The following is a 24,601-nucleotide window of genomic DNA, read 5'->3' as shown; positions in this document are numbered from 1 at the left end:
GAACCAAGACTGGGCAGATGGGGGGAGGGAAAAAGGGGGAGCGAGGGAGGGGGGACAGACGGGGAGTAGATGGGTGGGGTGCATGCACAGAAGGAAGGACAGACATGGGTGGATGGATGGATGGATGGATGAGAGAATGGGTGGATGGACGGCTGGGAGGACGGCCAGGTGGATGAGTGGAGTGAGACGGGGAGTGGAAGGCAGGAAGGGTGAAGACGTGAGGGGTGGAAGGGCGCCTGCTGCAGGCCAGGTGACGGGGCACGGAGTGAAGGCCAGTGGGTCGGGCGTGGGTGCTGGTGAAGAGCGGAGGGAGGGCAGGCGCGTGGGCAGGGCTGCACTGTGCGCAGCGGGGGGCCTTCCTGGAGGTGCCTGTCCGACACCTGTCCCCCTGCTGGCTCTCTGGCAGACCCTGCGCCTGCAGTGCGGCGGGCAGCCTGGGGACCTGTGACCCCCGCAGTGGGAGCTGCCCCTGCAAACAGAAGGTGGAAGGCAGCCTGTGTGACCGGTGAGTGCTCCTGTCGGCAGGGAGCGGCTGGCAGTGCCCTTTGGGGTGGTGATGCGTGCCGAGGCTGTGGAGTTGGGGGAGCAGCTAGGGGATGTCCTTGTAGACGGTCAACCCTGTCACCCCACACCCTTCCAGGAGCACCTTGGATCTGCCATCTGCAAAGCCTCCAGGAGGCTTCAGGGCACAGTTTACACTTTGATTCAACACCACTGGTGTTTCCTAAATAAGCAAACACACCTTTTTTTCAAGCTCAGAATCCTGAGGTCAGGTATGATGGCACACACCTGTAACCCCAACACTCAGGAGGCTGAAACAGAAGGATCATCACAAGTTCAAAGCCACAACTATGTAGTGAAATTCTTTGACTCTCTGTCTCTCAAAATAAATATCCTGATAAAGAACTTTTAAAAATAGGAAGAGCTTATCAAATGCAAGTAGTAAATATACAGTAATCACATCGCAGCCTTCCCACCCCACACTCACAGCAGACATCACTCAGGGAGCACTACCATCACAGACCCCTTATTCTACACTCACAGCAGACATTACTAGTAGAGCACTGCCATCACAGCCCTCCCACTCACATTCAGGACAGACATCACCAGTGGAACCCTGTCACAGCTCTCCTCCACCATACGGCAGACATTACTAATGGAGTGCTGTGGCATCCCTGCCATTCTACACCCCCAGCAGAAATCACTAATGGAAGGCAGCAGCCTTTGCTGTGGGGCCTACAGTGACCTTAGTGCCCTGCCACATGAGGGCCTTACCAGCTGACCCGAGGTTGGGGCACTGCTGTCCTTACAACCCTATCATGGTGCAAACAGAGTGTCTGGAACTCAGTGAGACGAGGGCACTTTCCCAAGGCCCCGTGCCCTAAACTTCTTTCAAGGGTTCAGGAGAGCTGGCCGTGGTGCAGAGACCGTGGCTCTGCCTCCCTGGACACATACTTCCGGGCCTCGGGCCTTGTGTCACATCGGAAGCCTTTGACAGGCACACCTGGCTGGTCCCACCCTCGGTGCTCACCCAGGTCAGCCCCAGCTGCCCCAGGCACTGTCTGTCAAGTCTTCCTCCCCAGGGGCTGCCTGGCTGCAGGGTGGAGTCTGCAGCCAGGTGGGCCTAGGTGTTCTCTTGGGTCTGCCCAATGCCTTGTAGTCCAGAAAGGGTCCTCTCCTCTGTGCCTCAGTTTACCCACTAGTGAGCTCATTGAGCTTACTGGGTGTCAGGGTGAATCCACCAGGCCTGCTCGGATGCAACCCCATGAATATAAACCAGGAATCTGTATTCAGGACGCAGGGCTTTCCCAGGGCTGCTGGAAAATTGCTTATGTCTGGGGCTAGCAGGAGAAAGATTTCATGAGCCCAGAGCTGGGCATGGTAGTGCACACCTGTAATCCCAGCACTCGGGAAGCTAAGCCAGGAGGATCATTGCAAGTTCAAGATCAGCCTGGGCTACAAAGTGAGCCTGAACTGTGTAGTAAGACCCCATCTCAAAAAACTAGATGAGCCCAGAGCTGTTACCATGCCCCACAGAAATCAAAAAAATTGCTTAAAAAACCAAACCCAGGCTACAGCACAGTGCCTGCGGAGTGAGCAGTAGGCCCAGGTCCCACCCTCAGCCCTGAGCAACCTGACCAGAACCCACATCGGGCCAGGCCCCTGCAGAAGAACACAGGAGCCCCTAACACGGCTCCTAAAGCTGGAGCAGCTCAAGTAGCAAAATAAATGACAGTGGATTGTGTTAGAGCCTAGAGACTAAGTAAACACAGCTCCACCACTGGTGTAAATAGCTGATGGGTAAATAAATAGGCAAGGGACAAAGCATGCCAGCAGGATTCCAGATAATCAGGGTGGAGAGGCAGAAGGAAGGGAAAGGCAGGGCAGAGGGGTGGAGGGGTGACTGCTGGAGAAGCAGGTGTTGGGGAGCCCCCAGTGCCTCCTGCCTCAGCTTCCCACAGTGCTGGGAAGGGATTACAGGTGTGCATCGCCAGGCTGGGTTTAAAAACAGCATACTTTAATTTTCCCCAGTGACCCTGTCTGAGCCTTGCTGGAAACCCTGGCTCTGGTCCTTCCCGGTGGGTCACATGGTCCCCCGGCCTGTCTTGTGTCCCTCCCAGATGTCGCCCTGGGACCTTTAACCTGCAGCTCCACAACCCAGCCGGCTGCAGCAGCTGCTTCTGTTACGGCCACTCCAAGGCGTGCACAGCCGCTGCCGGGTTCCAGGCGCACCACGTCCTCTCCAGCCTCCGCCACGGTAAGCGGTGCCCGGCTGGAGAAAGGGCACCTGGAGCAGGGCCGAAGGCTGGAGGATGGAAGAGCGGTGGCTCCCCTGTGGATCCCAGGCCCTCCCCCTCCTGGCCCTCCCCTGTGGAACCCAGGCCCTCCCCCTCCTGGCCCTCCCCTGTGGAACCCAGGCCCTCCCCCTCCTGGCCCTCCCCTGTGGATCCCAGGCCCTCCCCCTCCTGGCCCTCCCCTGTGGATCCCAGGCCCTCCCCCTCCTGGCCCTCCCCTGTGGATCCCAGGCCCTCCCTGTCCTGGCCCTCCAGGGTTTGTCCCCTGGGAGGCATCCGCAGGCTGGGTAGGTGGGCGTGGGGCTCAGCCTCCTTGGAGCCCTAATCGAGGGGGATCCGGCCTCAGTCCTCTGGCCTGCACTTACTGAGCACTTGCTGTGTGCCAGGCTCTGGGCTGAGCCGCCTGCCTAGAGAGGTCTCTGGGTCCCGGAAGGTGGGAGCTCTGGCTCCATTTCACAGATGCTCTTCCCGAGGCCTCTGCTTCTGCGCTTTCTCTCTGCAGTCTCCTGGGCGGGTGAGGCTTTGAGAGGCACCGCTACCGCTGCATCTCTGGAGCGGGAAATGGGCCGAGCTGGGGCCTGCGTGGGCCCCCCAGGGGAGCCCACCTGCCGCTTGTGCCCTAGGAGCAGGAGGAGCAGGCTCCACAGCGGCAGGCTCAGGGCACCCCAACACGGGGTCAGTGCGCCCTCTGCTGGAAGCCGTGCAGAAAGCAGGGCCGAGCCTCGGGTGGTCCCGAGGTCCAAGGCCCTCCCACCTCAGCGTCTGGGGCCCGGGTCTTCAGATTGAGAGCAGAATCCTGCAGGCCAGGGTAGGCCTGAGGTCTGACCAACCCTGCAGAGCTGGGCCCCAGGGTCTGATCTGTGTTTGCTGCCTAGGAGCCGGGGCCTGGCGTGTCAGAAGCACGGGGGGCGCAGAGCACCCTGCAAGATGGAGCCCAGGTGGGGTCCTCCTGGGCCCAGAGGAAGAGGAGCTCACAGCCCCAGGTACCTGGCAGCCTAGGGATGGGGCAGACTGCCTGGGTCACGTCCCATGCTGCCGGTGATCAGTGAGCTGTCCATTGTTAATGACACGATGGGAAAGAACTAGGCGATAAAGAGGTGAAGCCGGGTGTGGTGGTGGCCACTTGTCATCCCAGGATGCTGGGAGGCTGAGGCAGGAGGATCCCAAGTTGGAGCCCAGCTTGGGCAACCTAGTAAAACCCTGTCTCAAAATTACGAAAGGGGCTGGCACCCTAGTGTGAAGGTCCTGGGTTCAGTCCCCAGTACCAGATGGCACACTGGCATGGCGGGGTGTGGACAGTGTCTGGAGCCTGGCCTTCCTTCCTGCCTGCTGTACTGGCCTCTGGGTGCGAAGCTCCCGTGCTGATAAAATGAACAGACACCTGGGACCCAGCAGAGTGTGTGAAGACCCTCAAAGCCTTCTCCTGTCCCCAGAGCTGTTCCTGGGAGACCAGCGGCTCAGCTACGGACAGCCCCTCACCCTGACCTTCCAGGTGCCCCCCGGGGGCTCCCTGCCACCCACGCAGCTGAGGCTGGAAGGGGCGGGCCTCAGGCTGGCTCTGAAGCCCTCTGACCAGTCAGTTCCCCAGGACGCCGGGCAGCAGGGGCAGGCACAGGTCCACTTCCTGTAAGTGTCCTCCTCCATCCCGAGGGCAGATAAGGGGCTGGATGTGCTGCACACTCTGTTGTGCGCGGTCCCCTGCTTGCCCTCCCCAGCCTCCCACAGTGACCTGTCCCCGGCAGCCTGCAGGAGACCTCTGAGGACACGCTGCCTGCACTGCCCGCCTTCCACTTCCAGCGGGTCCTCGCCAACCTAACTGCCCTGTGCATCCGGACCAGCGGCCAAGGCTCAGGCCTTTCCGGTCAGTGCTGACACGGTAACCCAAGGATAGGGGGCTGGACCGCCTCCTGCAAGGCTGTGTTGCATTCCCACAGGAAAGCAGTAACTGACCCTGCTTGGACAAGATCGCTCTGCCTGGGTGTCCTTTGTTTTTGGACAACCTTTGTTTTTGAAACAGGAGCTCACTATGGAGCCCAGACTGGCCTCAAACTCAGAGATCCTCCTGCCTCAGCCTGCCAAGTGCTGGGATTACAGACATGCACCACCATGCCCATCTAGGCTTTGCATTGCATAAAAGCATCAGATGTGGCTGAGAACAGTGTAGGGACTGGATGGGTGGTGGGGGCAGGAGCGTGGCCAGCAGAGCCTGCTGTCCTGGGTGTGGTTCCCATACTTTGGAGAACCCTGTCACTGCTCTGGGGTTTCCAGAGACCGTGGTTCCCCTGCTGGTCACTCATGGTATTGCACCCAAGCCTCCCTAAAGAGCAAGTCTCAGCTGGAGTTGTTTTGTTGTTTTTATCAAAGGGCCCCAAAGAGGGACCCACCCACATTGGCGCATCACCAGTCAGGTTTGCCACCATCTCTTACCCTGGGTCTTCGCAGTGGACAGAGTTAACCTCTGATTTGTTCCTGGTTACAGTTACATGCGCTTAAAAATAACCACCACCTACATAAAAATAATACATAAAGGAGAGGAAATAGCATTGTTTTAATCCTCTGAGCTCGGCCTGGTGGCACACACCTGTTATTCCAGCTCCTTGGGACCCTGAGCTGGAGGGTCATGAATTAAAGTGCTGCATGGGCATTTTAGTGCGATGCTGTCCCACAAACTAGAAAGGGCTGCGGATACAGGTCACCGCTTCCTGGATTCCACTCCCAGTGCTGCAGAAAAGGAAAAACATTCTGTGAATTCAAATCATTAGAAGTCAGGCATGGACCAGGCATGGTGGTGCACACCTGTAATCCCAGCACTCAGGAGGCTGAGGTGGGAGGATCGTTGTGAGTTCAAGACCAGCCTGTGCTACAAAGTGAGCTCAAGGCCAGCCTGATCTTCGTGGTGAGACCCTGTCTCAAAAAAAAAAGGCAAAAAATAAATAAAAAAGGATTCAGGCATGCCCACGCTGGAATCCATGAGAACATGGCCACATAAGTTCGAGCCCAGGAGAAACAAGCTCAGAAGCTGTGTGTCTCCATGGCAGATGACACCATATAGCTGTGGGTGGCAGGTGCAGGAATACAGCTGGGGTTTGGGTCAGCGGTCACCAGGAGGCTTCTACTCTCAGGGTGAACCAAATGAGTAGCGAATGTTTGCATCTTCAAAAGGTTCATTATAGTAAAAGGCATGTCGTCACCAGTCCCTCCGAGGTGCCTCCCCCACCGGGAACATACTTACCCTGAGTTCCTGCCACTTCCTGAAGAAGCTCTGGAAATTTCCTGTTGTGAGCGGCTTTCCAAGGTGCAAGCAGAAGTGCGGCTGCCCGGTGCCACTGGCTCATAAAAACAGGACGCTGTGTCCTCCTCCCCCTTACTATCGGGTCTGGCACCATGTGACTTCCAGGTCCTCCCATTGTCAGAGTGACCACCATGGAAACCTTTCGGATCCATTTGGACACTGAGGAAGCTGCAACAGCACAATGAAAGACCCTCAGGAAAGAGCACGCCAGAGCTGCTGCCGGAAGTGCCCAGCACGATGGGATGAGCGTGTGTGAAGCAAAGGGAAGAATTTTGAGGGGCATTCCTGGCAGTGTGTCTTCTACCATGACAATTTTTAAAAAAACATACAGAGTTGCCCGTGTTGCGATCACATCTCACCGTCAGCACGGTGGTGTGGGGACGCTCACAAAAGACAGTGGGCAGAGCTGGGCCACGAGTTTGGCCCGGGTGGTTCCTTTCCAGCGCTTTGCTGTCGTACTGTTTTTGAAGGATTTCCTTAGCCTCGGTGCTTTGGTTTCCTTGCTTCGTGAGGAGGACGGTCCTTGGCAGAGTGGCTGTCATTAGTGGTAAACCCACCGTGCCAGGTGTCACACGTCCTCTGGGTTTCTGCCTTTTGGGCATCCAACAGGATGCTGGGAAATCACAGAGACAGGCGGTCTCTACTCCCTGCCAGGCAGGGCATCTGTAGCCCCTGTGACCCTACCATCATGACAACCAAAGGCTGTCGGGTTGCTGGGTGACTCTGCTCCCTTGGGAGTCCATGGCTTAGGTGACCGGCTCCCGTCGGACCCCTCAGGCTCTAGCTCCCTCTTTCTCCCTCAGAGCCAGAGCTGTGCTCTCACTGCACACCCGTCCCCCATCCTTACCAGCTCCCCGACAGCCCCCCAGGCCCCAGAGTCTCCAACTTTCTCCTCTGCCCCAGAAACCTCACTTCCGTTCCTCCCAGCATCCTCTCCGTCCTGGTCACAGAGCCCAGGGTGCCTTCTCCTCAACACCAGGTGCCCTATGCCAGAAGCCTGGTGTGCTGGACACATGGACATGCTGACCTATCCCCTGGAGCCCAAGCCCCAAGCCTTTCCCATTTGGGGGCGTGTCACTTTCAACTTTTCCACCTGCACTTTCTTAAGGCTCTTTCTTTTAATATACACTTTTGAGCCATGTGGTGGCTCACGTGTGTAATCCCAGCACTTGGGAGGCTGAGGCAGGAGGATCACTGTGAGTTCGAGGGCAGCTGGGGTTACATAAAATCCAAGGCCAGCCTCTATGACAGGGATAAGATCCTGTTTCCAGACAGTCCTCCCCCCCAGTAACAGAAATTCGATCGCACAATGCGATATTCTAGGGCTTGCTTCTGAGACCATGACTCAGCCATTGCTCCGCGGCATCACTCCTAGGAAAGTCTAGCGCTCTCTGCCCGCGTCGTAGAATTCCATGGCACAGATGCCCGCAAGAGAGCCCAGCCAGGCCCTAGCGACAGACACTGCTATGCTGGGGGTCCTCGGGACACCCAGGGCCACAGGAGGTGGAGACCTGCCCCCTGGAGAGGTCTGTACATGCTTCTCCCCATGAGCATCTTCCAAACAAGGCCCTAGGGATGGAAACGTTAGGCCAAGGAACACACATTTTAGATTTCAGATTTAATATAACCTGCCAAGTTTCCCTCCGCAAGGCCGAGCGCGTCTCTGTTGTGAGCGGCGGCGTCTGCCCGCCATCTGCCAGCGGTGTGGCAGATCCTTTATTTTGATATTTGGCCCGGAGTTGAGAGTTGGTTTTTTCAGTGTGTGGGCGTGGTCGTGGGCGTGGCCACTGGGCAAAGGTTGCTGTGATAGGCGCCTCTACTCCTCCCCAGTCCTCTGCCATGATTGGGAGTTCAGGTTGCCCTCGAACTCAGGGTGCACCTCCTGCCTCAGCCTCCGGAGTGCTGGGGTTACAGACATGCACTACCTACCCAGATACAACTGGCTTTCAAATCATTGTTCAATCTGGGGCTTGAAGATGGTTCTTTGTTGCTTAAACTGCTGTATTTTAATAACCCACGAGAATGGACATTTTCCCATGGAATTCTCAGCCCTCTGTGTTGGTGCTGGGATGGAACCCAGGGCCTCACACGTACCAAGCAGGTGGCTAGCACTGGCTGAGGTGAGTCTGCACTTACATTGAGAGGACTGAGTCGCCGTGGGACCCACTGCCAGGAATCGCCCTGGAATTCCTCCCCCACTTCCCACACTCCTCCCGCCGTCCCGGCCACTCTGCAGCTGCTCTGCGGTGCTCTTTCCTGAGGCTCTGTAGTGGCACAATTGTGCCTGCCTTAATGTCCTGACTCACCGTGGAGACTTTGGGAGGAGCCGGAAGTCGCACCGGCCAAATCCAGCGAGTGAGGTGGGTGAGGACAGAGCGTCCATCCTGTCACTGTGAGCACCTTTCCACCGGGTGTGGTCAGCAGCACCGGTCACCGCACTTTTTATCACACCTCTCAAGGGGAGAGATGTTAAGGGAGCTCATGGAAGTGTGTCTTTTACCGGGTGGAAGTGTTAAAAGTTTCACACCTCATCTACCCTCAGCTCCCCCTTCTATTTCTTGTTCTCAAAATTTGACTGTGAAAAATCACAGCTGCAAACCAGGTGTGGCGGTACAGGCCTATAATCCCAGCCCTCGGGAGGCTGAGACAGGAGGATTATTCCAAGTTTGAAACCAGTTTGGGCTGCAAAGTGAGCTCAAGACCAGCCTGAACTGCATAGTGAGATCCTGTCTCAAAAAAGAAGGAAAAAAAAAATCACAGCTGGGTCAGGGATGTAGCTCAGTGGCACAGCACCTGCCTGGCAAGCACAAGGTCCTGAGTTTGATTCCTGGTACTAAAAAAAGAAATCATAGCTGTCTCTGTAGACGTGGCCTGTCACCCTGCAGATGGGACAGGAAAGTGTGAGGAGACACACACAGCTTTCTTCTCTCCTCACTCCGCAGGCCAGGTGCTTCTGAGTGAGGTGCGGCTCACATCGGCTCGGGCCCAGCAGGGCCGGTCCCCACCAGCCACCTGGGTGGAGACTTGCTCATGTCCCCAGGGCTACACGGGCCAGTTCTGCGAAGCCTGTGCTCCAGGATACAAGAGGGAGATGCCGCAGGGGGGTCCCTATGTCAACTGTGTCCCCTGCACCTGTAACCAGCATGGCACCTGTGACCCCAGTACAGGTGAGTCCCTGACCCTGCACCCTCAGGCCACCTGGGCTTCAGTGAGATGGTTTCTGCACAGGGGCAGCCTGGCATGGATGCAAGGGGCATTCGGCCAGGCTCTAGCAAGGATGCAAGGGGCATTCGGCCAGGCTTATACTCCTGCCTGGGCATCTCCTAGTTTAATAAAAGCAATCACCAGAAGCTGCATGTCAGCTCTGTGTGAGGACGCTATGTGTATCCAGTGAGGCCTCCAGCTGGCCTTGTGGCTGCCCCCGCTCTAGACAAGTCTCTTCCTCCAGGAGTTCAGTGAAATCCTCAGAAGTCCTGCCACACACGCGTGGTACAGAGGGCAGGGGCTGCCGGGTGCAGTGATGTACGCCTCTAATCTCAGAACTTGGGAGGCTGAGGCAGGAGGATCCCTGTCTGAACTATAGCCTGTCTGGAAACAAATAAATGGGCATTACAGTGACAGGTGACCACGGCAGGAGGGCATTCACAGAACCACACATGGGACGGCAGCTCCCAGGTGTTAGCCCAGAGCCATGGACATGCCAGCCCCACCAGCCTCACCCCTTGGTGGTTTGTGGCCTTGGGAAAGCCACTGCCCTCCCTGAGCCAGCCTGCTTCCTGTGTGGTGGGGACAGTGATCTCGGACACACTTGCCAGGCCACACGGAGATGGGGAGGCGCCCAGGCTGCATGCGAAACAGAGCTGGTTTATCCTGAAGCTGAGTGTCATTAACTGGTCCCTGGGGAAATACAGATGCTCAAAGTCCTTACAGTCCAGACTCTGGGAAATAGCAAATAGTGTCACCAGCTCACTGTTTGTACCGAGTGCCTTTTATGCACCGCCCTGCTGACCCCTGCCCTGTCTCACAAGGGCGGGGCCTGTGGTACAAGGCGGCTCCTGACCAGTAAGTGGTGGAGTTGCTCCTCCACCAGGTTGGCTGCCCAGGGCAATTTGGTCACTTCCAGCTGCTGGTCCCTACCCATAGCAGAGTAGACAGAGAGTCCCCACTCAGGTCACACAGGCCTCCACCCCCACCCACAGGCCCGGGGCAGGTGGTGCTGGGCACCCAGGAACATGGATGTCCTCCCTTCATGCACTCATGGCAAGCATCACCAATCAAACCCAGATGAGGCTTCCCTGTCCTCCCGTGCCATGCTCCAGGCAGCTCCTGTTGAGGAAGCAGAGTCCTCTCATGGGATGGGACCAGTGTGTCATCTCCAGCTCTGCCAAGACTTCTCACAGAGTATGGACAAGTCCTCCATGACAAGGCAGAGCAGTCACCCCTGCTCTGGCTGGAGTCAGGAGTCTGTAGTTGCCCGGCCATCTGCTCTCTGGAGACCCCTTTTACAGCCATGCTTCTTATCCAGTCCCTGCCACAGCACCTCCCTTGTGGTGCCCAGACCTTGAACAGGCACAGGCACTGTCGGGCTGGAGGAAGGGTCCAAAGAAGCCCCCATCTCCAGGCACCATACAGCAGGGAGGGCCCCTGGGTGTCCACGGACCAGACATGGGTGAGCCCTGCATAGGTGCCTAAGGTCATGCCTAGTCGGTGCCTCCTTTGGACCGAATCCATTTGTCTTTGGTACCTTGACATTAAGAGGACACAGAAAGCAGGGTGGGGGTGCCCACCTATAATCTTCACTACTTGGGAGGCTGAAGCAGGAGGATCGCCATTTCCAGGACACCCCTGGCAATTTAGACTCCATCTCAAAACAAAAAATAGAAAGGACTGGGGATGTAGGTCAGGTCAAGCACCCCTGGGTTTGATCCCTGGTGCCACAAAAAAGAAAAACGGGGCTGGGGATTTAGCTCAGCAGCATAAGCGCCTGCCTTGCAAGTGTGCAGTTATAAGTTCGATCCCTGGTACCGATAAAAATGAAAAAGACAAAAAAAAAAAAAAAAGAAAGAAAGAAAGAAAGAAAACAGGCGCTGGCCTTGTCTCCTGGAGGTTGGGTGGCAGCTCTGGGATGCCAGCCAGCTGTGATCACAGAGGTGCTGGTGACGTGTGCCAAGGAGGGTGCTGGGCCCTGTGAGCGTGTGACCTGCCTGAGCCCTGACAAAGCCCCTTTGAGGTCAAGGCCACCTTGATGCCCATGTTTCAGGCAAGGACACTGAGGTAAAAGCCATAGACAGCTCGCCCAGGCAGATGTGGGCACCAAGTAGTGACTGTGAACCCGGGGTGCTTGGGTTCCCTGGCCCACACCTGCTGGGAGGAGCTGCGGGCCTCTTCCCGGGATGCCCACCCTCTCAGCGTGTTCTGGTCTGGGGTGGTGGCCAGCAGGTGCTTGTCTTGCCCCTCAGGGACCTGCCTGTGCGGCCACCACACCGAGGGCCCATCCTGCGAGCGCTGCCTGACAGGTTTCTATGGCAACCCCTCCTCGGGCCAAGCCGATGACTGCAAGCCCTGCCCATGTCCCGGCCAGTCGGCCTGCACTGCCATCCCGGAGAGCGGCGAGGTGGTGTGTACCCACTGCCCCCCGGGCCAGAGAGGTGAGCCCCGTGGGGAGACACAGGCCCCGTGCATGATTCTGCCTGGGCTCGGGTGGTGGGTCCCTGGCTCCGACTGTGGCCAGTGGGGGAAATGCCAGCTTAAGGGTGGCAGGGATGGCCTCCAGGGACACTCAAGTTCCATGGTCAAGACCCCAGCCTGCTGAGGGGTGCTGTCCCAAACTGGGCACACTCAAATGAGTTCTGAAAATGCCATGCTGGGTGCCAAGTGTCATAGCTTCAGACAGAGGCCACGGTCTGTCGCCCTGAAGGGTCCCCTGGGAAATCGCCACCCAGGGCAAAGGCAGAATGTGAGGACTAAATTTACAGCTTTTAGGCTGAGTGTGGGGGCACAGGTCTGCAATCCCAGCACTCAGGAAGCTGAGGCAAGAGGATCGATTTGAGTTCAAGGTCAGCCGGGGCTTCACAGGGAGACCCTGTCTCAAAACATCAAAAGAACCTTTCAGCTTTTAAAAAATGCCATCTGGTAATATGTGAGGCAGAACCTCCCTGCCCCCCAAGTTCCCAGCACCCCCCCCCCATTTCTCCTTCCTGTTGCAGGACTCAGCCACCCAGGATATCTGATCTTTATTTTTTAGTAGCCTTTGGGGCAGTCACATGCCCGACGATTCACCCACTTACTGACTGCAATTAAGTGGCTTTTGTATATTACATTATTAATCTTTCATTGTGGTAAAATAGGCCACATAAAATGCACAGCTTTTGCCATCATTTCAGGCACAGTCATCAGCATTCGGGGCCTCTATCCTGAGCTGCTCCCGGTCCCAGGCGGAGCGACTGTCCCCATTAACCGATGGGGACAGCTCTGCAGCCAGCCCTGGCCCTGCTTCCCGGATCTCCTGGAAGCAAACTCCCAGCACCTGACCTCCCGTGTCAGCCTGGTGTCATTGGCCAGCGCGGCATCCAGTCCCCCCTGTGCAAAGCCCTGCTCACCCAGGACCTTTCTAGAAGCAGGTCCCCGAGCCCCTCCAACCACAGAGGACGGGGAGACCTGGGTCCCCAACCCAGCCACCACACTCTCCCTCTGCATTCTCCCTTTTCCCCATCGGCTGTCTCCTGGCTCCCCAACTGTGAGCGGATGGAGATTTCAGCTGGACACAGATGGGACAGAGCTAAAGGACAGTATGGGAGGGATCACTGGGGTGGACTGCCGATTCAGGCCTTCTGCCAGCACCCCTCTCTTTTGACACTATCAGGGACTGAATCTGGATTCTTCCCCCAGTGCTATGTCCCCAGTACTTTTTTTGTTTTGTTTTGTCTTTTTGAGGCAGGCTTTCACTGTGTCGTTCAGGCTGGTTCGAACTCACTCTGTAGCCCAGGTTGGCCTTGAACTCTCTGCAACCCTTCTGCCTCAGCCTCCTGAGTGCTCCACCACCCTGGCTGTTCCCCAGACTTTTTATCTTGAGCCAGGGTCTTGCTAAGTCTCTAAATTGTCCAGGCTGAGCTTAGACTTGCAGTCCTCCTGCCTCAACCTCCTGAAAGGCTGGGATCAAGAGCCTGTGCCACTACCCCCAGCTGACAAGCAGTATTTCCTAAAGTATGAAATTATTATGCTCTCATCATGGTGAAACGGTAGAAATACTGACAGTCTTCTGGCCACCTGTGGTTCCACAGCTACAGTTTGGGTCTCTGGATCCCGCAAACACCTGCTTCCTGTGGACACAAAGAGGGGGGTGTGATCACAAAGGAGGGTGGTGTCCATGTGACGTCCACGTGCATCCTTTCGCGCCTTCTGTGTCCTCTGTGGGCCCCCTGGGCCACCTTGCCCAAGCCTTCTCTCCTCTTGGCTCCTCTGTGGCTCACAGTGGCCCCAAGCAGAAAGGGGTGCCGACCTACGGCAGCCCAGGACTGGGCAGGTGGGTGATACCAACAGTCCAGGGGACACCGAAGTAAAGGGGCCAGGAAAGGGGTGACAGGAAGGATGGTGATGGACGGTGACCAGGGAGAAGCTGCTAATGAGGTCACCATCAGGATGATGGTGATGAAGGTTAAGGTAGTGACCAGGTAGCGACAGGGGGGCAGAGGGCAGCTATGACCACAATGATGATGACAATGACCATGGAAGTGACAGTCAAGGTGGCAGTGGAAGCCAGGCATGGTGGCGCACACCTATGGTGCCAGCACTTGGGAAGCCGAGGCAGGAAGATCGCCATGAGCTTGAGGCCAGCCTGGGCTCTATAGCAAGACCCTGTTTCAAAAGACAAACTGAAAAGGAAACAGTCCCCAGGGCCCTGGGGGCGCCGCCTGGCTTGTTCTGCTCTGCAGCTGGGGATCTGGCGGTCAGAGAGGCCCTGCAGCTCCCCACAGGCCACACAGCCCGTGAGCATCAGGTGGGGCCTGGCCCCTCCACCCTCCCCGGCACAGCTGGCCAGCAGTGGTCACCCCTGCCTCTCCGCACAGGGCGGCGCTGCGAGAGCTGTGATGACGGCTTCTTTGGGGACCCGCTGGGGCTCTCTGGAGCCCCCCAGCCCTGCCGTCGGTGCCAGTGCAATGGGAACATGGATCCGAACGCCATTGGCAACTGCGACCCCCTGTCTGGCCGCTGCCTGCGCTGCCTGCACAACACGACGGGCACATACTGCGAGCGGTGCCGGGAAGGCTTCTACGGCAGCGCCCTGGCCCCGAGGCCGGCGGACAAGTGCACACGTGAGTACCGGCCCCTGGACCCACAGGCCGGCCGGCAGCGCCCTGTGCTCTGCCCCAGCTTAGGGACACACAGGTGGCTGGGGAATCCTCCCTGACCGGCTCCTCCCCTCTCTGTTCCTTCTCTCCACAGAACAGGGACTTGCCCCCTCCAAGCTCCCTTTCAGCTCCGAGTCTTAGAAACTTAGAAACAGGAAGTGCAGGTCTTGGCCAGGGTCTGGGCTGCATTGCCCAGGCTAAGCTTGAGATCCTCCTGCCTCAGCCTCCTTAGAGTGCTGGGATTCCAGGCCTATGCCACCTCCACTGTTTCCAAAGCAACATAGCAAATGGTTGAGACTTGAGCCCTTTCCACGAAGCACTCAATAAGCATCATCTCTGGGGCACCCCCAGCTTCTCAGCCTCTTCAGGACCCCACTCCCTAATTGGGGCCCCCCCGCCCCCGAGCATGATTCCCCTCTCGTGCTTCCCCCACAGCCTGCAGCTGCAGCCCAGTGGGCTCGGTCAGTGAGCAGATGTCCTGTGACTCAGTGACTGGCCAGTGCCCCTGCCTGCCCCATGTGACCGGCAGAGACTGCAGCCTCTGTAGCCCTGGCTTCTACAACCTCCATCCGGGCAGGGGCTGCCGCAGGTGGGCAACGGGGCCTCTTGGAGAGTGTTTGTCCCGAGAGCCGCTTATTTTGGGGGGAGGTTGTCCCTTGGGTCTGGGGCTTCCTGGGGCACAGCAGAGGCCTGATGAGAATGGCCTGGAGCTGGCCTCAGACCTGGCACCTTCCCCTGTCACAGCTGCATGTGTCACCCACTGGGCTCCCAGGAGAACCAGTGCCACCCTGAGACCGGGCAGTGCCACTGCCGCGCTGGAGTCATGGGCCTGGCCTGTGACAGATGTCAGCTGGGTTTCTTCGGCTTCTCCATCAAGGGCTGCCGGGGTAAGGTAGCCAGGACCTGCAGGGACTGGGGGGGACTGGGTGGGGCTGGGGTCTCCCCGAAAGATGGGACTCTGTGCTGGAGGGGAGGGGACGGCAGACGTGGGAGCAGCAGCCTAGGTACGAGAGCTTTGGGAGAGTAGCAGTGTCCTGGGGCAGCTTGAGGACTATGTCCCTGATGCCACCACTCATCCCTGTGTGACTGGGGTCACTGTGTCACCTCTGCCAGCCTCAGTTTCCCTAGGCATTGGGTTGGGCTGTGCTAGCAGTTGGTCCTCAGGCCCCAGGTGACCTAAGTCCGCCTTCCGATGAGAATCTCCAGACAGTGGCCCAGAAATCTGCCCCTGAGCCCCTCAGGGGTCCTGAGGGTTCCAGGCCCGAGGGCGCAGGGTCCGGGGTCACGCTGTGGAGCCTGCTGCCCACTGTCGCACTCCCCAGCTTGCAGGTGCTCCCCGCTGGGTGCCACCTCAGCCCAGTGCCACGAGAACAGTACGTGTGTGTGCCGGCCCGGCTTCGTGGGCTACAAGTGTGACCGCTGCCAGGACAACTTCTTCCCCGCAGAGGGCGGTGCACACTGCCAGGAGTGCCCGCCCTGCTACGGCCTGGTGAAGGAGGAGGTGAGCCCCGCCCAGCTGCTCGGCTACCAGCCCCCTGCCCTGCACCCGCCCGGCTCCAGCCTCACCCTGCTCCTGGTGGACAGGAGAGAGGTGGCTCTTGTTACTTCCCCTCCTGAGCATCTGGCCCAAGGCTCACACTGTCTCAGGGTCAGTGGGGGAGACCACAGACACCCCCTTGGTGGGGAGGTGTGGCTCGTGCTCAGGCCCAAGTGCAGTGTTTGTGTTTTAGGACAGGATCACTCTTTGCAGTTCAGGCTGGCCTTGAACTCAAAGTGGTCCTTCTGCATCAGCCTCCCAAGTGCTGGATGACAGGGGCGGCCTGTCACCCATCCCCCAGTAGAATTCAGAGGAGTGAGGTGGGTGGTGTGGAGGGAGGAGGTGGAACCCTGGGGTTGACCCGCCAGGGCCCCCTCCCCAAGCCTCATGCACTGTCCTCACCAAGCAGGAGCAGCCTTGGTAATCCCATGCCCCCTCCCCCTCCAAACCTGTATCTCCTCGCTGGCTGGGAGAGTGGGGTTCCCGGACGTGTGGCGCTGTAGACAGAGAAGGCGCATTACAGGGTTCCCTTTCCCACCGGTAAGCGGGCTAGCCCCGCGAGTACAGCCGGTGACCCTCCTGCAAGGCCGCAAGTTCATTTACACTCTGTGGGAAAATAAACCCTCAAGGAGCCTTTTCCTCCAGTTTTGCTTCCAAATAAGTTTGGGTCAGAGTTTGGCATCAAAGCCAGGATGTGATGGCTCATGCCTATAACAACCTCAGTAAGTAGGAGGCTGAAACAGGAAGATCTCCATGAATTTGAAGCCAGCCTGGACTATAGTGAGGACTTGTCTCAAAAAACAGAACAGAAAAGGCGTGGCGTACACCTGAAACCCCAGCACTCAGGAGGCTGAGGCAGGAGGAACACTGCAAGTGTGAGGCCACCCTGGGCTACACAGTGAGACCCTGTCTTGAAAACCCCACTGAAACAAACAGAACAGAGCCAAAACCTCCAAAAAATGCAAATGAGGCCCTGAGCAGTGAGGCCTGGCATAGAACATGGAGACGGGAGCCCTAGGGGAGGCCTGGCCTGGCAGATGCCAGGGATGACACCAGCTGGGACTTCCTGGCCACCACCTTTTTTTTTTTTTTTTTTTTTTTTTTGTCTTTTTCATTTTTATCGGTACCGGAGATCGAACTCACGACTGCCTGCTTGCAAGGCAGGAGCTTATGCCGCTGAGCTAAACCTCCAGCCCCTGGCCACCACCTTTATACATGCTCCCTTCCCTGTACCCTGCAGGTGGCCAAGCTGAAGGCCAGGCTGGCCCTGATGGAGGAGTGGTTGCAGGGGTCTGACTGTGGCTATCCCTGGGGGCCACCAGACATTCTGCAGGGAGAAGCCCCCGGGGGGAACGGTGACCAGGGCCACCACCTGCTGCCAGGTACAGGGCAGGGCAGGGGCTGGGGGCTGGGGGTGGTCCCAGCCCTGGACGCAGCCTGCTGCCTGCTGTCGTGGGGTACAGACCTATCTCCCATGATCCTCTCCTCCTGTGTGCCCAGCCCTCTGTCCCCGTCTGTCCCATCCAGACTGTAAACTCAGGACAGCCATAAAGCTCAGTCTGGACGCTGTCCAGGTGCTGAACGGGCCGGGCCCTGGGCTCTTGACCTGGTTCCCTCTGCTACTGCCACATCCCCAGCTCATGTTTCAGGTCATGGTTAGCAGGACACTATGGCAGAGGGGCATGGTGAAGGAGAGCCGGTCAGGTGTGGGGAACAGGAAGTAGGAAGGGAAGGGAGGTGCAGGGGAGGGAGAGAAACCCTTCCTGGCCACGCCCCCACCAGGCCCCACCTACCAGCCAGGCCACACCCACAAACACCAGATCACGCCCCCAATGGCCCTTGTTTTGCATCTAGGCCCCGCCTCCTCGCTGCAAGTCAGCTCTAAATCCCTTCAATCCAAGGGGCTGGGGGTTTAGCTCAGCGGCATAAGTGCCTGCCTTGAAAGCAGGCAGTCGTGAGTTCGATCCCTGGTACCGATAAAAACAAAAAAGACCAAAAAAAAAAAAATAAAAATAAAAATAAAAAAATAAATCCCTTCAATCCAGTCACCTCCCAAAAGCCCACCTAGAAGCGCATGTGGCTCTTGAGGGCCATCTAGGAATAACCCTAACACAAAAAGAGGGGCAGCATCTGGCATATTTTAGATGTCCACGTGTGAGCCTCACTGGGAACTTCAGAGCTGACCTGGGCAGGAGTCTCTGCTGTCTGGACTCCCAGAACTGATTGTTGTGTGGCTCTGGAAGGCCAGGGTCCCTTACAGTCCCTCGCAGGTGACAGACATGCTGGCAGCTGACAGACGTGCTGTGGGAGACCCGTGGTCTTCATTTACCTTCTCACGGGCTCATCCTTTGCATCTGTAGAATAGGCAGATTCTCCTTTGGCATGGGCTTGGGGCGTTCATGTGGCTTCTTCCCCACTCAGTGACTCCCGGCCTTGGGCTTCTGCAGGGCCACAGGACGCCCTCCTGGGGCAGCTGAGAGGCCTGGAAGGTGCTGTGAAGGCCTCCCGGGAGCGGCTGCAGGCCCTGATTGAGGCTTCTGGCTGTGCCCAGGCTGGAACCGCGAAGACCTGCACTCAGCTGGCTGACCTGGGGGCAACCCTGGAGTCTTCACAAGATGAGATTCTGAACGCAGCCAGCATTCTGACATCTTTGGTACCAGGGGACCCCCTCCCACTGAAGGTCTTGGGCCATCACCTTGGGCTCCCCTTATGAGAGGCTCGGTGTCCTCTGCAGATTGGGGGTCACACAGTGCCTCCTCCACGCCCAAATGAGACAGTGTTTGCTATGAGCGCAGGGAAGGCACAGGAGGTGGTGGGCAGTGATGTTACCAGTATTCTGTATGCAGAAGCCCCACAGCCCAAATGTTGACTCTGTGACTAGGTCTGTGCATTTATGAAACTACCAGCGCTAGCCAGGTGTGGTGTCACACATCCGTACTCCTAGCACTCAGGAGGCTGAGGCAGGAGGATTGCCTCCAGTTCAGGGCCACCCTGGGCTACATAGTGAGTTCAAGGCCAGGCCGGACTAGTGAGAGTGAGACCCTGTCACAGAAAATAAAACCCAACCAGATACTTGCCAGCACACTCAGCTTCTGCCCCAGGATTTACCCACAGGTGGCTCTGGCCCTGCCAGACTGGGCCTCGGTTTCCTCTTCTTCTCTGAAGGCGACTCTCCAGGATGGGTCCAGCCAGCCCTCCAACTGGAGCCATCTGGCTGCAGAGGCCCGCGCCCTCGCCAGGGGGTGAGTGAGCCCCACAGCCCCGGGGCTGAGGGAGGTCATTCCCACCAATCAGGGCATCCAGGGTCAGGGCTGCTCCCAGATCCCTCCTGCTCAAGAGGTGGGGTCAGGTCAGGCCGGAGTCACCTGTGGGGAGCCCTGGTCACCATGGGGAGGAGAGGTTTGCAGGGGAAGCATGGACAGAGGTGAGGGGACAAAGCTTGCTCCGCTGAAAATGTCTAAATGCTGATGCCTTTTTGTTTGATAACAGTTTACTGAGACTTAAGCTACACAATGTACGATTCAGTGGTTTCAATATATTCAGAGTTCACAACCATCACAATCAGTTTTAGAACATTTATCATCTTCAGAACCAACCTTGTATCCTTTTTTAAAAAAATCATATCTCACTTTTTTCAGCCACTCCACCTGTGGCTACCAATAATCTGCTGTCTGTCTCAATTTCTTTTTGATGGCTGTGTAATATGCTAGTAGATAGGGCCACCACATGCCTCGTATGTGGTCCTAATAGATCTCGGGCTTATTTTGTCCACTGCCTTGAATAACCCACCTTAGGATGCTAAAAGTGTAGGATTGGTGGCAGTTTCCTCCTGTAGCTCTAAGGACCTTAGATTCACTTTCTAGTGGAAGCATCAGGGAAGTCAGATGATTTGCCCAGGAATACACAGCCTGGAAGTGATAGTGCCAGACTGCCTTGGCCCCGCCCCTCCCTCTCTGTGAGGGAGACCGTATGATGTATTGTAAACTGAGGGGCTTTAACGGTTGATGGAAAGACAGCAGGAGTGGCTGGTAGGCGGAGGGAACAGGCTGGCTGCTGGAACCTGGTTGCAGTCCCCCTGTGCCGGGGCAGGCAGGTACAAAGCAGCTGGTGAGCGTGGCCTGGCCCCTCTGAGGCAGCGCTTGCTGACAGCTGGGCTCTGACCCTTGCAGTCACAGGGACACTGCCGCCGAGATCAAAACCACCGTGCACCGTGCCCTGCTTGCCTCCAATACCAGCTCCTCACTCCTCTGGAAGCTGGCGGATGGCAGGGCGGCCTTGGAGACCCAGCATGACCTGGAGGACAGGTGCGACCTCGGGCGTGGGCTCAAGCCATGAGGCTCTAGCAGGGGCCACTGGTCCCAAATGGGGCTGCAGAGCCCTGAGGAGCCTGAGGATGGGCCAGGATGCCTGGGGCCTCGGGGTCTGGAGCCCAGCAGCGAATCTCTGTCCCCTGCCCTGGACCCTGAGTCCTCCCACCAAGCCCAGGGCAGCTCTGCTGTGCTCTTCCTGGGCACCACCTCCCTTCTACGCTTCTGCTGCCCGGGCAGCTCGACTCTGTGTTCTAGGGACTCCTACCCCCAACTCCTTCTATTCTATTCAAGGGTCTGAGATTCATAATTCAGGAGCCTCGAATTGTCATTCTGAGATGAGATGAGAGCCGCTAACTGGCTCAGGCTTGTGGTCCTGAGCCAGGTTATGGGGGGGGGTCACATGACCCTCAGGGGCCAGAGGCACCCATGCCTAGAAGGGTGAGGGTAGGAAGGAAGTGGGCACGGTACCTCACCTGTGCACCTCATAAGACAGGATGGAGGAGCAGGCTGTAAACTGGGCCGGGAGAGAAAACCCCTCCTTCTGGGTGGTGACAGAACCAGAAGCCATCAGGATGACAGTCATGGGCCCACGGGTCACCTCGCTGGTTGGGAGGGACACGCCTGTGCCCAAGGTCACCAACAAGGGCATGAGCAAGCCAGGACCAGGGGCTGGGCCTTGAGCTTCCTTCTGGGTATTTTCTTCCTGTATGATTCCGCCCCCCGGAGCCAGCTGCTCCTGAAAGGTGTGGTCCTCGGGGAAACTGAGCAGAGCCCCTTTGGACAAGAACGAAGGTCCACTCGCTGCCTCGGTGCCTGCCACACAGGGCCACTCTGCCCAGGTTGCTGAGAGGCCTTCACACATTGGGGCTGCAGCTGGAGCCTGGACAGCAGCGGGAGGCGGAAGGGCTCTGCCCTGCTCCATAGGCTATGGTGGCCTCTGTTTCCTCCCAGGTACCAAGAGGTCCAGGCGGCCCAGAGAGCGTTGGGCACAGCCCTGGCACGGGAGCTTCCCAAAGCCAGGAGGGTGCTGGCCTCTGTGCAGCAAGGCACGGACAACTCGACCTTGCTGCTGGCCTCCCTGGCCACCGCTGGAGCCCCGGTCAGTTGGGTGTTCGGAGCTCTGCGCGGGCTGGGATGGGGCTGCAGTCGGGAGGAATCTGTTTGGTGCTGGCCAAGGCAGTGATTACAGCAAGCTGCTCCACCCGCAGAGCTCAGCAGGGTCAGAGCTCAGAGGCCTGAGCTGGTGATTATGAGAGTAATAATCGGGCCACGGCCTTTTCTCCGTTCCAGTGACATTAGTAAGGATGTGGGGCGGATGTGGGAGGAAGCCCCAGCTCCACCCCTGCAGCTGTGTGACCGGGCCAAGCATGTCCCTTCCCTGGGCCTCAGTGACTTCATCAGTCACATGGGCCTCACCTCCTAAGTTACTTTAGGGCTGTCTCCTCGAGGGCTGGAGGGGACTCAGGGTCCCCTCTGCACCTGGAACACAGCAGGTCAGGCGGTCTGTGTGTGATCCTGGGACCCTAAATGCAGACACTGAGCTGTGACAAGGAATAAATTGGCCAAGCTCAGTGGCACTGTGTGTGCTTAGTAGGCACCAGGCCCCAGCTCCCGGTCCCAGCTCAAGCACAGGTGCACACTTGCACGCACGCACACACACACTCAGAAAAGGCAGTGAGCTTACACAGTGCACTCAGGATACCACCTGACCTCAGCCTCCCCACAGCCTCTGCAGTCGCAGGCTGGGGACCTGGACTTCAGAGTGCAGGTCCTGGAGCAGAAGGTGGCATCGAGAGAGCGTGCGGCCACCAAGGCTACCAGGGCCCTCCAGGCCTCCGTCCAGGCAGCACTGCAGAGGACGGAGCCCCTCACACAGGTCAGTGCTTGACCTTTGGCTGGGGCCCCTGCCTGGGGAGATCTGGGGATGGAGCTGCAGGAGGGGGAAGGGCAGAGGCAGGAAACGGCTCAGAGGTGGCCTGGGCCCCAGGAGGGAATCCCAGCATCCTGAGAAAGAAGGAGAGGAGGCTGCGCTCCGCCGGCCACCTGCCACCTGCCACCGCTGTCAGTGTTGGTTTTGTTTGGGATGTGTTTGCTGCTTGTTTTCCTTGCAGAGCTGAGGGCTTGAAGCAAGGGCTTTCACACTGAGCCACACCCTTAGCCCTATTTTATTTTATTTTACTTTTTTTTGTATTTATTCAAGATACTTGCTATTTCTGGCAAACTATATAGTTCAGACTAGCTTACAGATTTTCAGTCTTTTTTTTAAATTGGTACCAGGGATCGAACTCACGACCGAGCACTTGCAAGGCAGGCACTTATGCCTGCTGAGCTAAATCCCCAGCCCCTCCCCAGCCCATGTCAGAACTCCACTTTTATTTTAGCCCAGGCTGGCTTTGAACTTGTGGTGATTCTCCTGTCTCAGCCACCGAGTGCTAGGATGACAGGCGTGTGACTTGGTTTTAGTTTTCATTTTGAAACAAGGTCTTGCTGACTTGCCCAGGCTGGGTTTAAATTTACGATCCTCCTGCCTCAGCCTCTTAAGAGTGCTGGGATGACAGGTGATGCCACCAGGCCCGGCTTAGCTTCCTCCCTGAAGTCCTTAGTTGCTGTGCCAGCTGCTGGGAGCAGTCCCTGGGGCTCCGTGCGGAGCCCTGCAGCTGGCCTCTGGTGTTTAGAAGGGGAAGTGGCAGAAATTCAGGGATCCAGAGCAGTGGAATTCACCAGGCAGCCATTGCCACACTATTAACATACGAAAGGCCTCTGTAAGATAATTTCTGAGAACAATGTTTCACCTGGGACAGTTTCAGACTAAGAAAAGGTTACAGAGGGTGACAGAGAAGGCCCAGAGAATTCCCTTCTGCTCCCACTCGGATTCACTCAGGCTGACCTTTTCAGCTACCATGGTGCAGGTGTCAGAGTCAGGACCTAAGTGGCATCCTGCAAGGTGACAGTGACAGCTTTGTCCAGGTGCCAGCCTCATCTTCTGGTCGAGGAGCTAGCAGGGGGCAGGACTGCACCCTGCAGAGCTTGGCCACGTTAGGCTCCCCGCTCTAGTGCCTGCAGATCTGCTGTGCGTAAAAGAGGGGCAACTCCCTCGGCTTCCCTGAGAGCCGCAGCACCCCAGCCTCCCAAGCGCTGACTTACAGCAGGTCTGGCCTGGCTGGCCGTCCCACAGCCACCCAGCAATGCTGCTCCTCTCTGGGAGACCTAGGGTTTGACAGTGTACAGTGAGACGCCCCCCAAGTGCTCCTGGTGAACTGCGCGTGCCTGCATCAGGGCCTGGTGACGTGTAGGCATCATGGTATAGGTTTGGGCCCGCCTGACAGCCTCCAAGCAGCTGCCAGCCTTTCTTCTCTTCCCTCCAGCTGCGCCAGGAGGCCACAGCCGCCCTGGCCAGGGCTTCCTCCTCTGTCCAGGCTGCCTCGGTGACTGTGATGGGAGCCAAAGCCTTGCTGGCTGACCTGCAAGGTAGGTGTACCCTGCTGGGCCCTGGCTCCGTGCTGCACCAAGCCCGACAGCCACCCACTCAGCCAGGCCCGGGGCAGGGCCGGAAGTCCCGTCCTGTGAGCAGAAGCCAGGGACTGTCCCATGTCCCCAGGACCTCACCCAGGTCTCCTGGGTCTTTGTCCCCCCACTTCCTGGCACCAGCCCATGCTGTTGTCCTGGGGACTCCACAGGGAGCCCTAAGGACGATGGGAAGGGAATCAGATGCCACTGGCCGCCCACTTCTGGTCCGGTTGACTCTGACGGGTTCAGGAACCTGCAAATCCTGCTGCCCTGGGCCAGGCTGAGCTCGGCCGTGGGGAGGACCCTGAGTTTCTCTTTGGAAGGGGGCGTGGGATGACATCAGGCCAGGCCCCTTGGTGAGTCAGGAAGATGGGGCCGAGGGCACCCAGTTCACAGATAGGCAGACTAAGGAAAGGGTTGCTGACTGTCCCCGGCTGGAGCTGAGTGGGGACAGAAACCAGCCAGTGTCCCGCCTCTACACCTCCTCACCCCACTTCTGTGTTGCCACCTCCTGGGCCCCAGAGAGGCCACCTACCCTCCCAGGGCTCTTTAGCTGATGAACTACAAAGATGGGAGCAGCCTGAGCCCAGGTGACCCTCAGGTCTGAGGTCAAAGGTCATAGCCTGAGACCAGGTGACCCACAGGGTCATACCCTGAGCCCAAGTGACTCTCAGGGTCTGAAGTGAAGAGCCAGGCCTCTGCTGACCATGGTCCTTGTCCCACACCTGCCCTCCCCATGTGACTCCAGCCTCAGCCTGACCCTTGCTTGGGGCAGACATGAGGCTCAGAGCCCCAAGTTCCTCGGTGGCCCA

The 24,601-nt window shown here is 57.9% G+C and overlaps 1 protein-coding gene across 1 annotated transcript in view; it reads left to right on the top strand.

The window, feature by feature from the left end:
* Lamc3 (laminin subunit gamma 3) overlaps positions 1-24,601 on the top strand; it is a 47,459-nt gene that overhangs the window by 16,940 nt on the left and 5,918 nt on the right. Inside the window, exons 7-24 of the mRNA XM_023565540.2 lie at positions 407-505; positions 2,622-2,758; positions 3,671-3,778; positions 4,229-4,421; positions 4,538-4,656; positions 9,030-9,254; positions 11,547-11,735; positions 14,154-14,399; positions 14,871-15,024; positions 15,180-15,322; positions 15,758-15,936; positions 17,213-17,354; positions 18,420-18,625; positions 19,138-19,214; positions 20,142-20,276; positions 21,234-21,381; positions 22,009-22,158; positions 23,648-23,750. Of these exons, the coding sequence (XP_023421308.2) occupies positions 407-505; positions 2,622-2,758; positions 3,671-3,778; positions 4,229-4,421; positions 4,538-4,656; positions 9,030-9,254; positions 11,547-11,735; positions 14,154-14,399; positions 14,871-15,024; positions 15,180-15,322; positions 15,758-15,936; positions 17,213-17,354; positions 18,420-18,625; positions 19,138-19,214; positions 20,142-20,276; positions 21,234-21,381; positions 22,009-22,158; positions 23,648-23,750 (2,753 nt within the window). The remainder of the gene's footprint in view (positions 1-406; positions 506-2,621; positions 2,759-3,670; positions 3,779-4,228; positions 4,422-4,537; positions 4,657-9,029; positions 9,255-11,546; positions 11,736-14,153; positions 14,400-14,870; positions 15,025-15,179; positions 15,323-15,757; positions 15,937-17,212; positions 17,355-18,419; positions 18,626-19,137; positions 19,215-20,141; positions 20,277-21,233; positions 21,382-22,008; positions 22,159-23,647; positions 23,751-24,601) is intronic.

Source organism: Cavia porcellus, unplaced genomic scaffold, assembly GCF_034190915.1.
Source record: "Cavia porcellus strain 051 isolate PalLab524CR breed Dunkin Hartley unplaced genomic scaffold, mCavPor4.1 scaffold_49, whole genome shotgun sequence".
NCBI lineage: Eukaryota > Metazoa > Chordata > Mammalia > Rodentia > Caviidae > Cavia > Cavia porcellus.
Note: the sequence above shows the minus strand (reverse complement) of the source record. Positions and strands in the feature narration are given on the sequence as shown.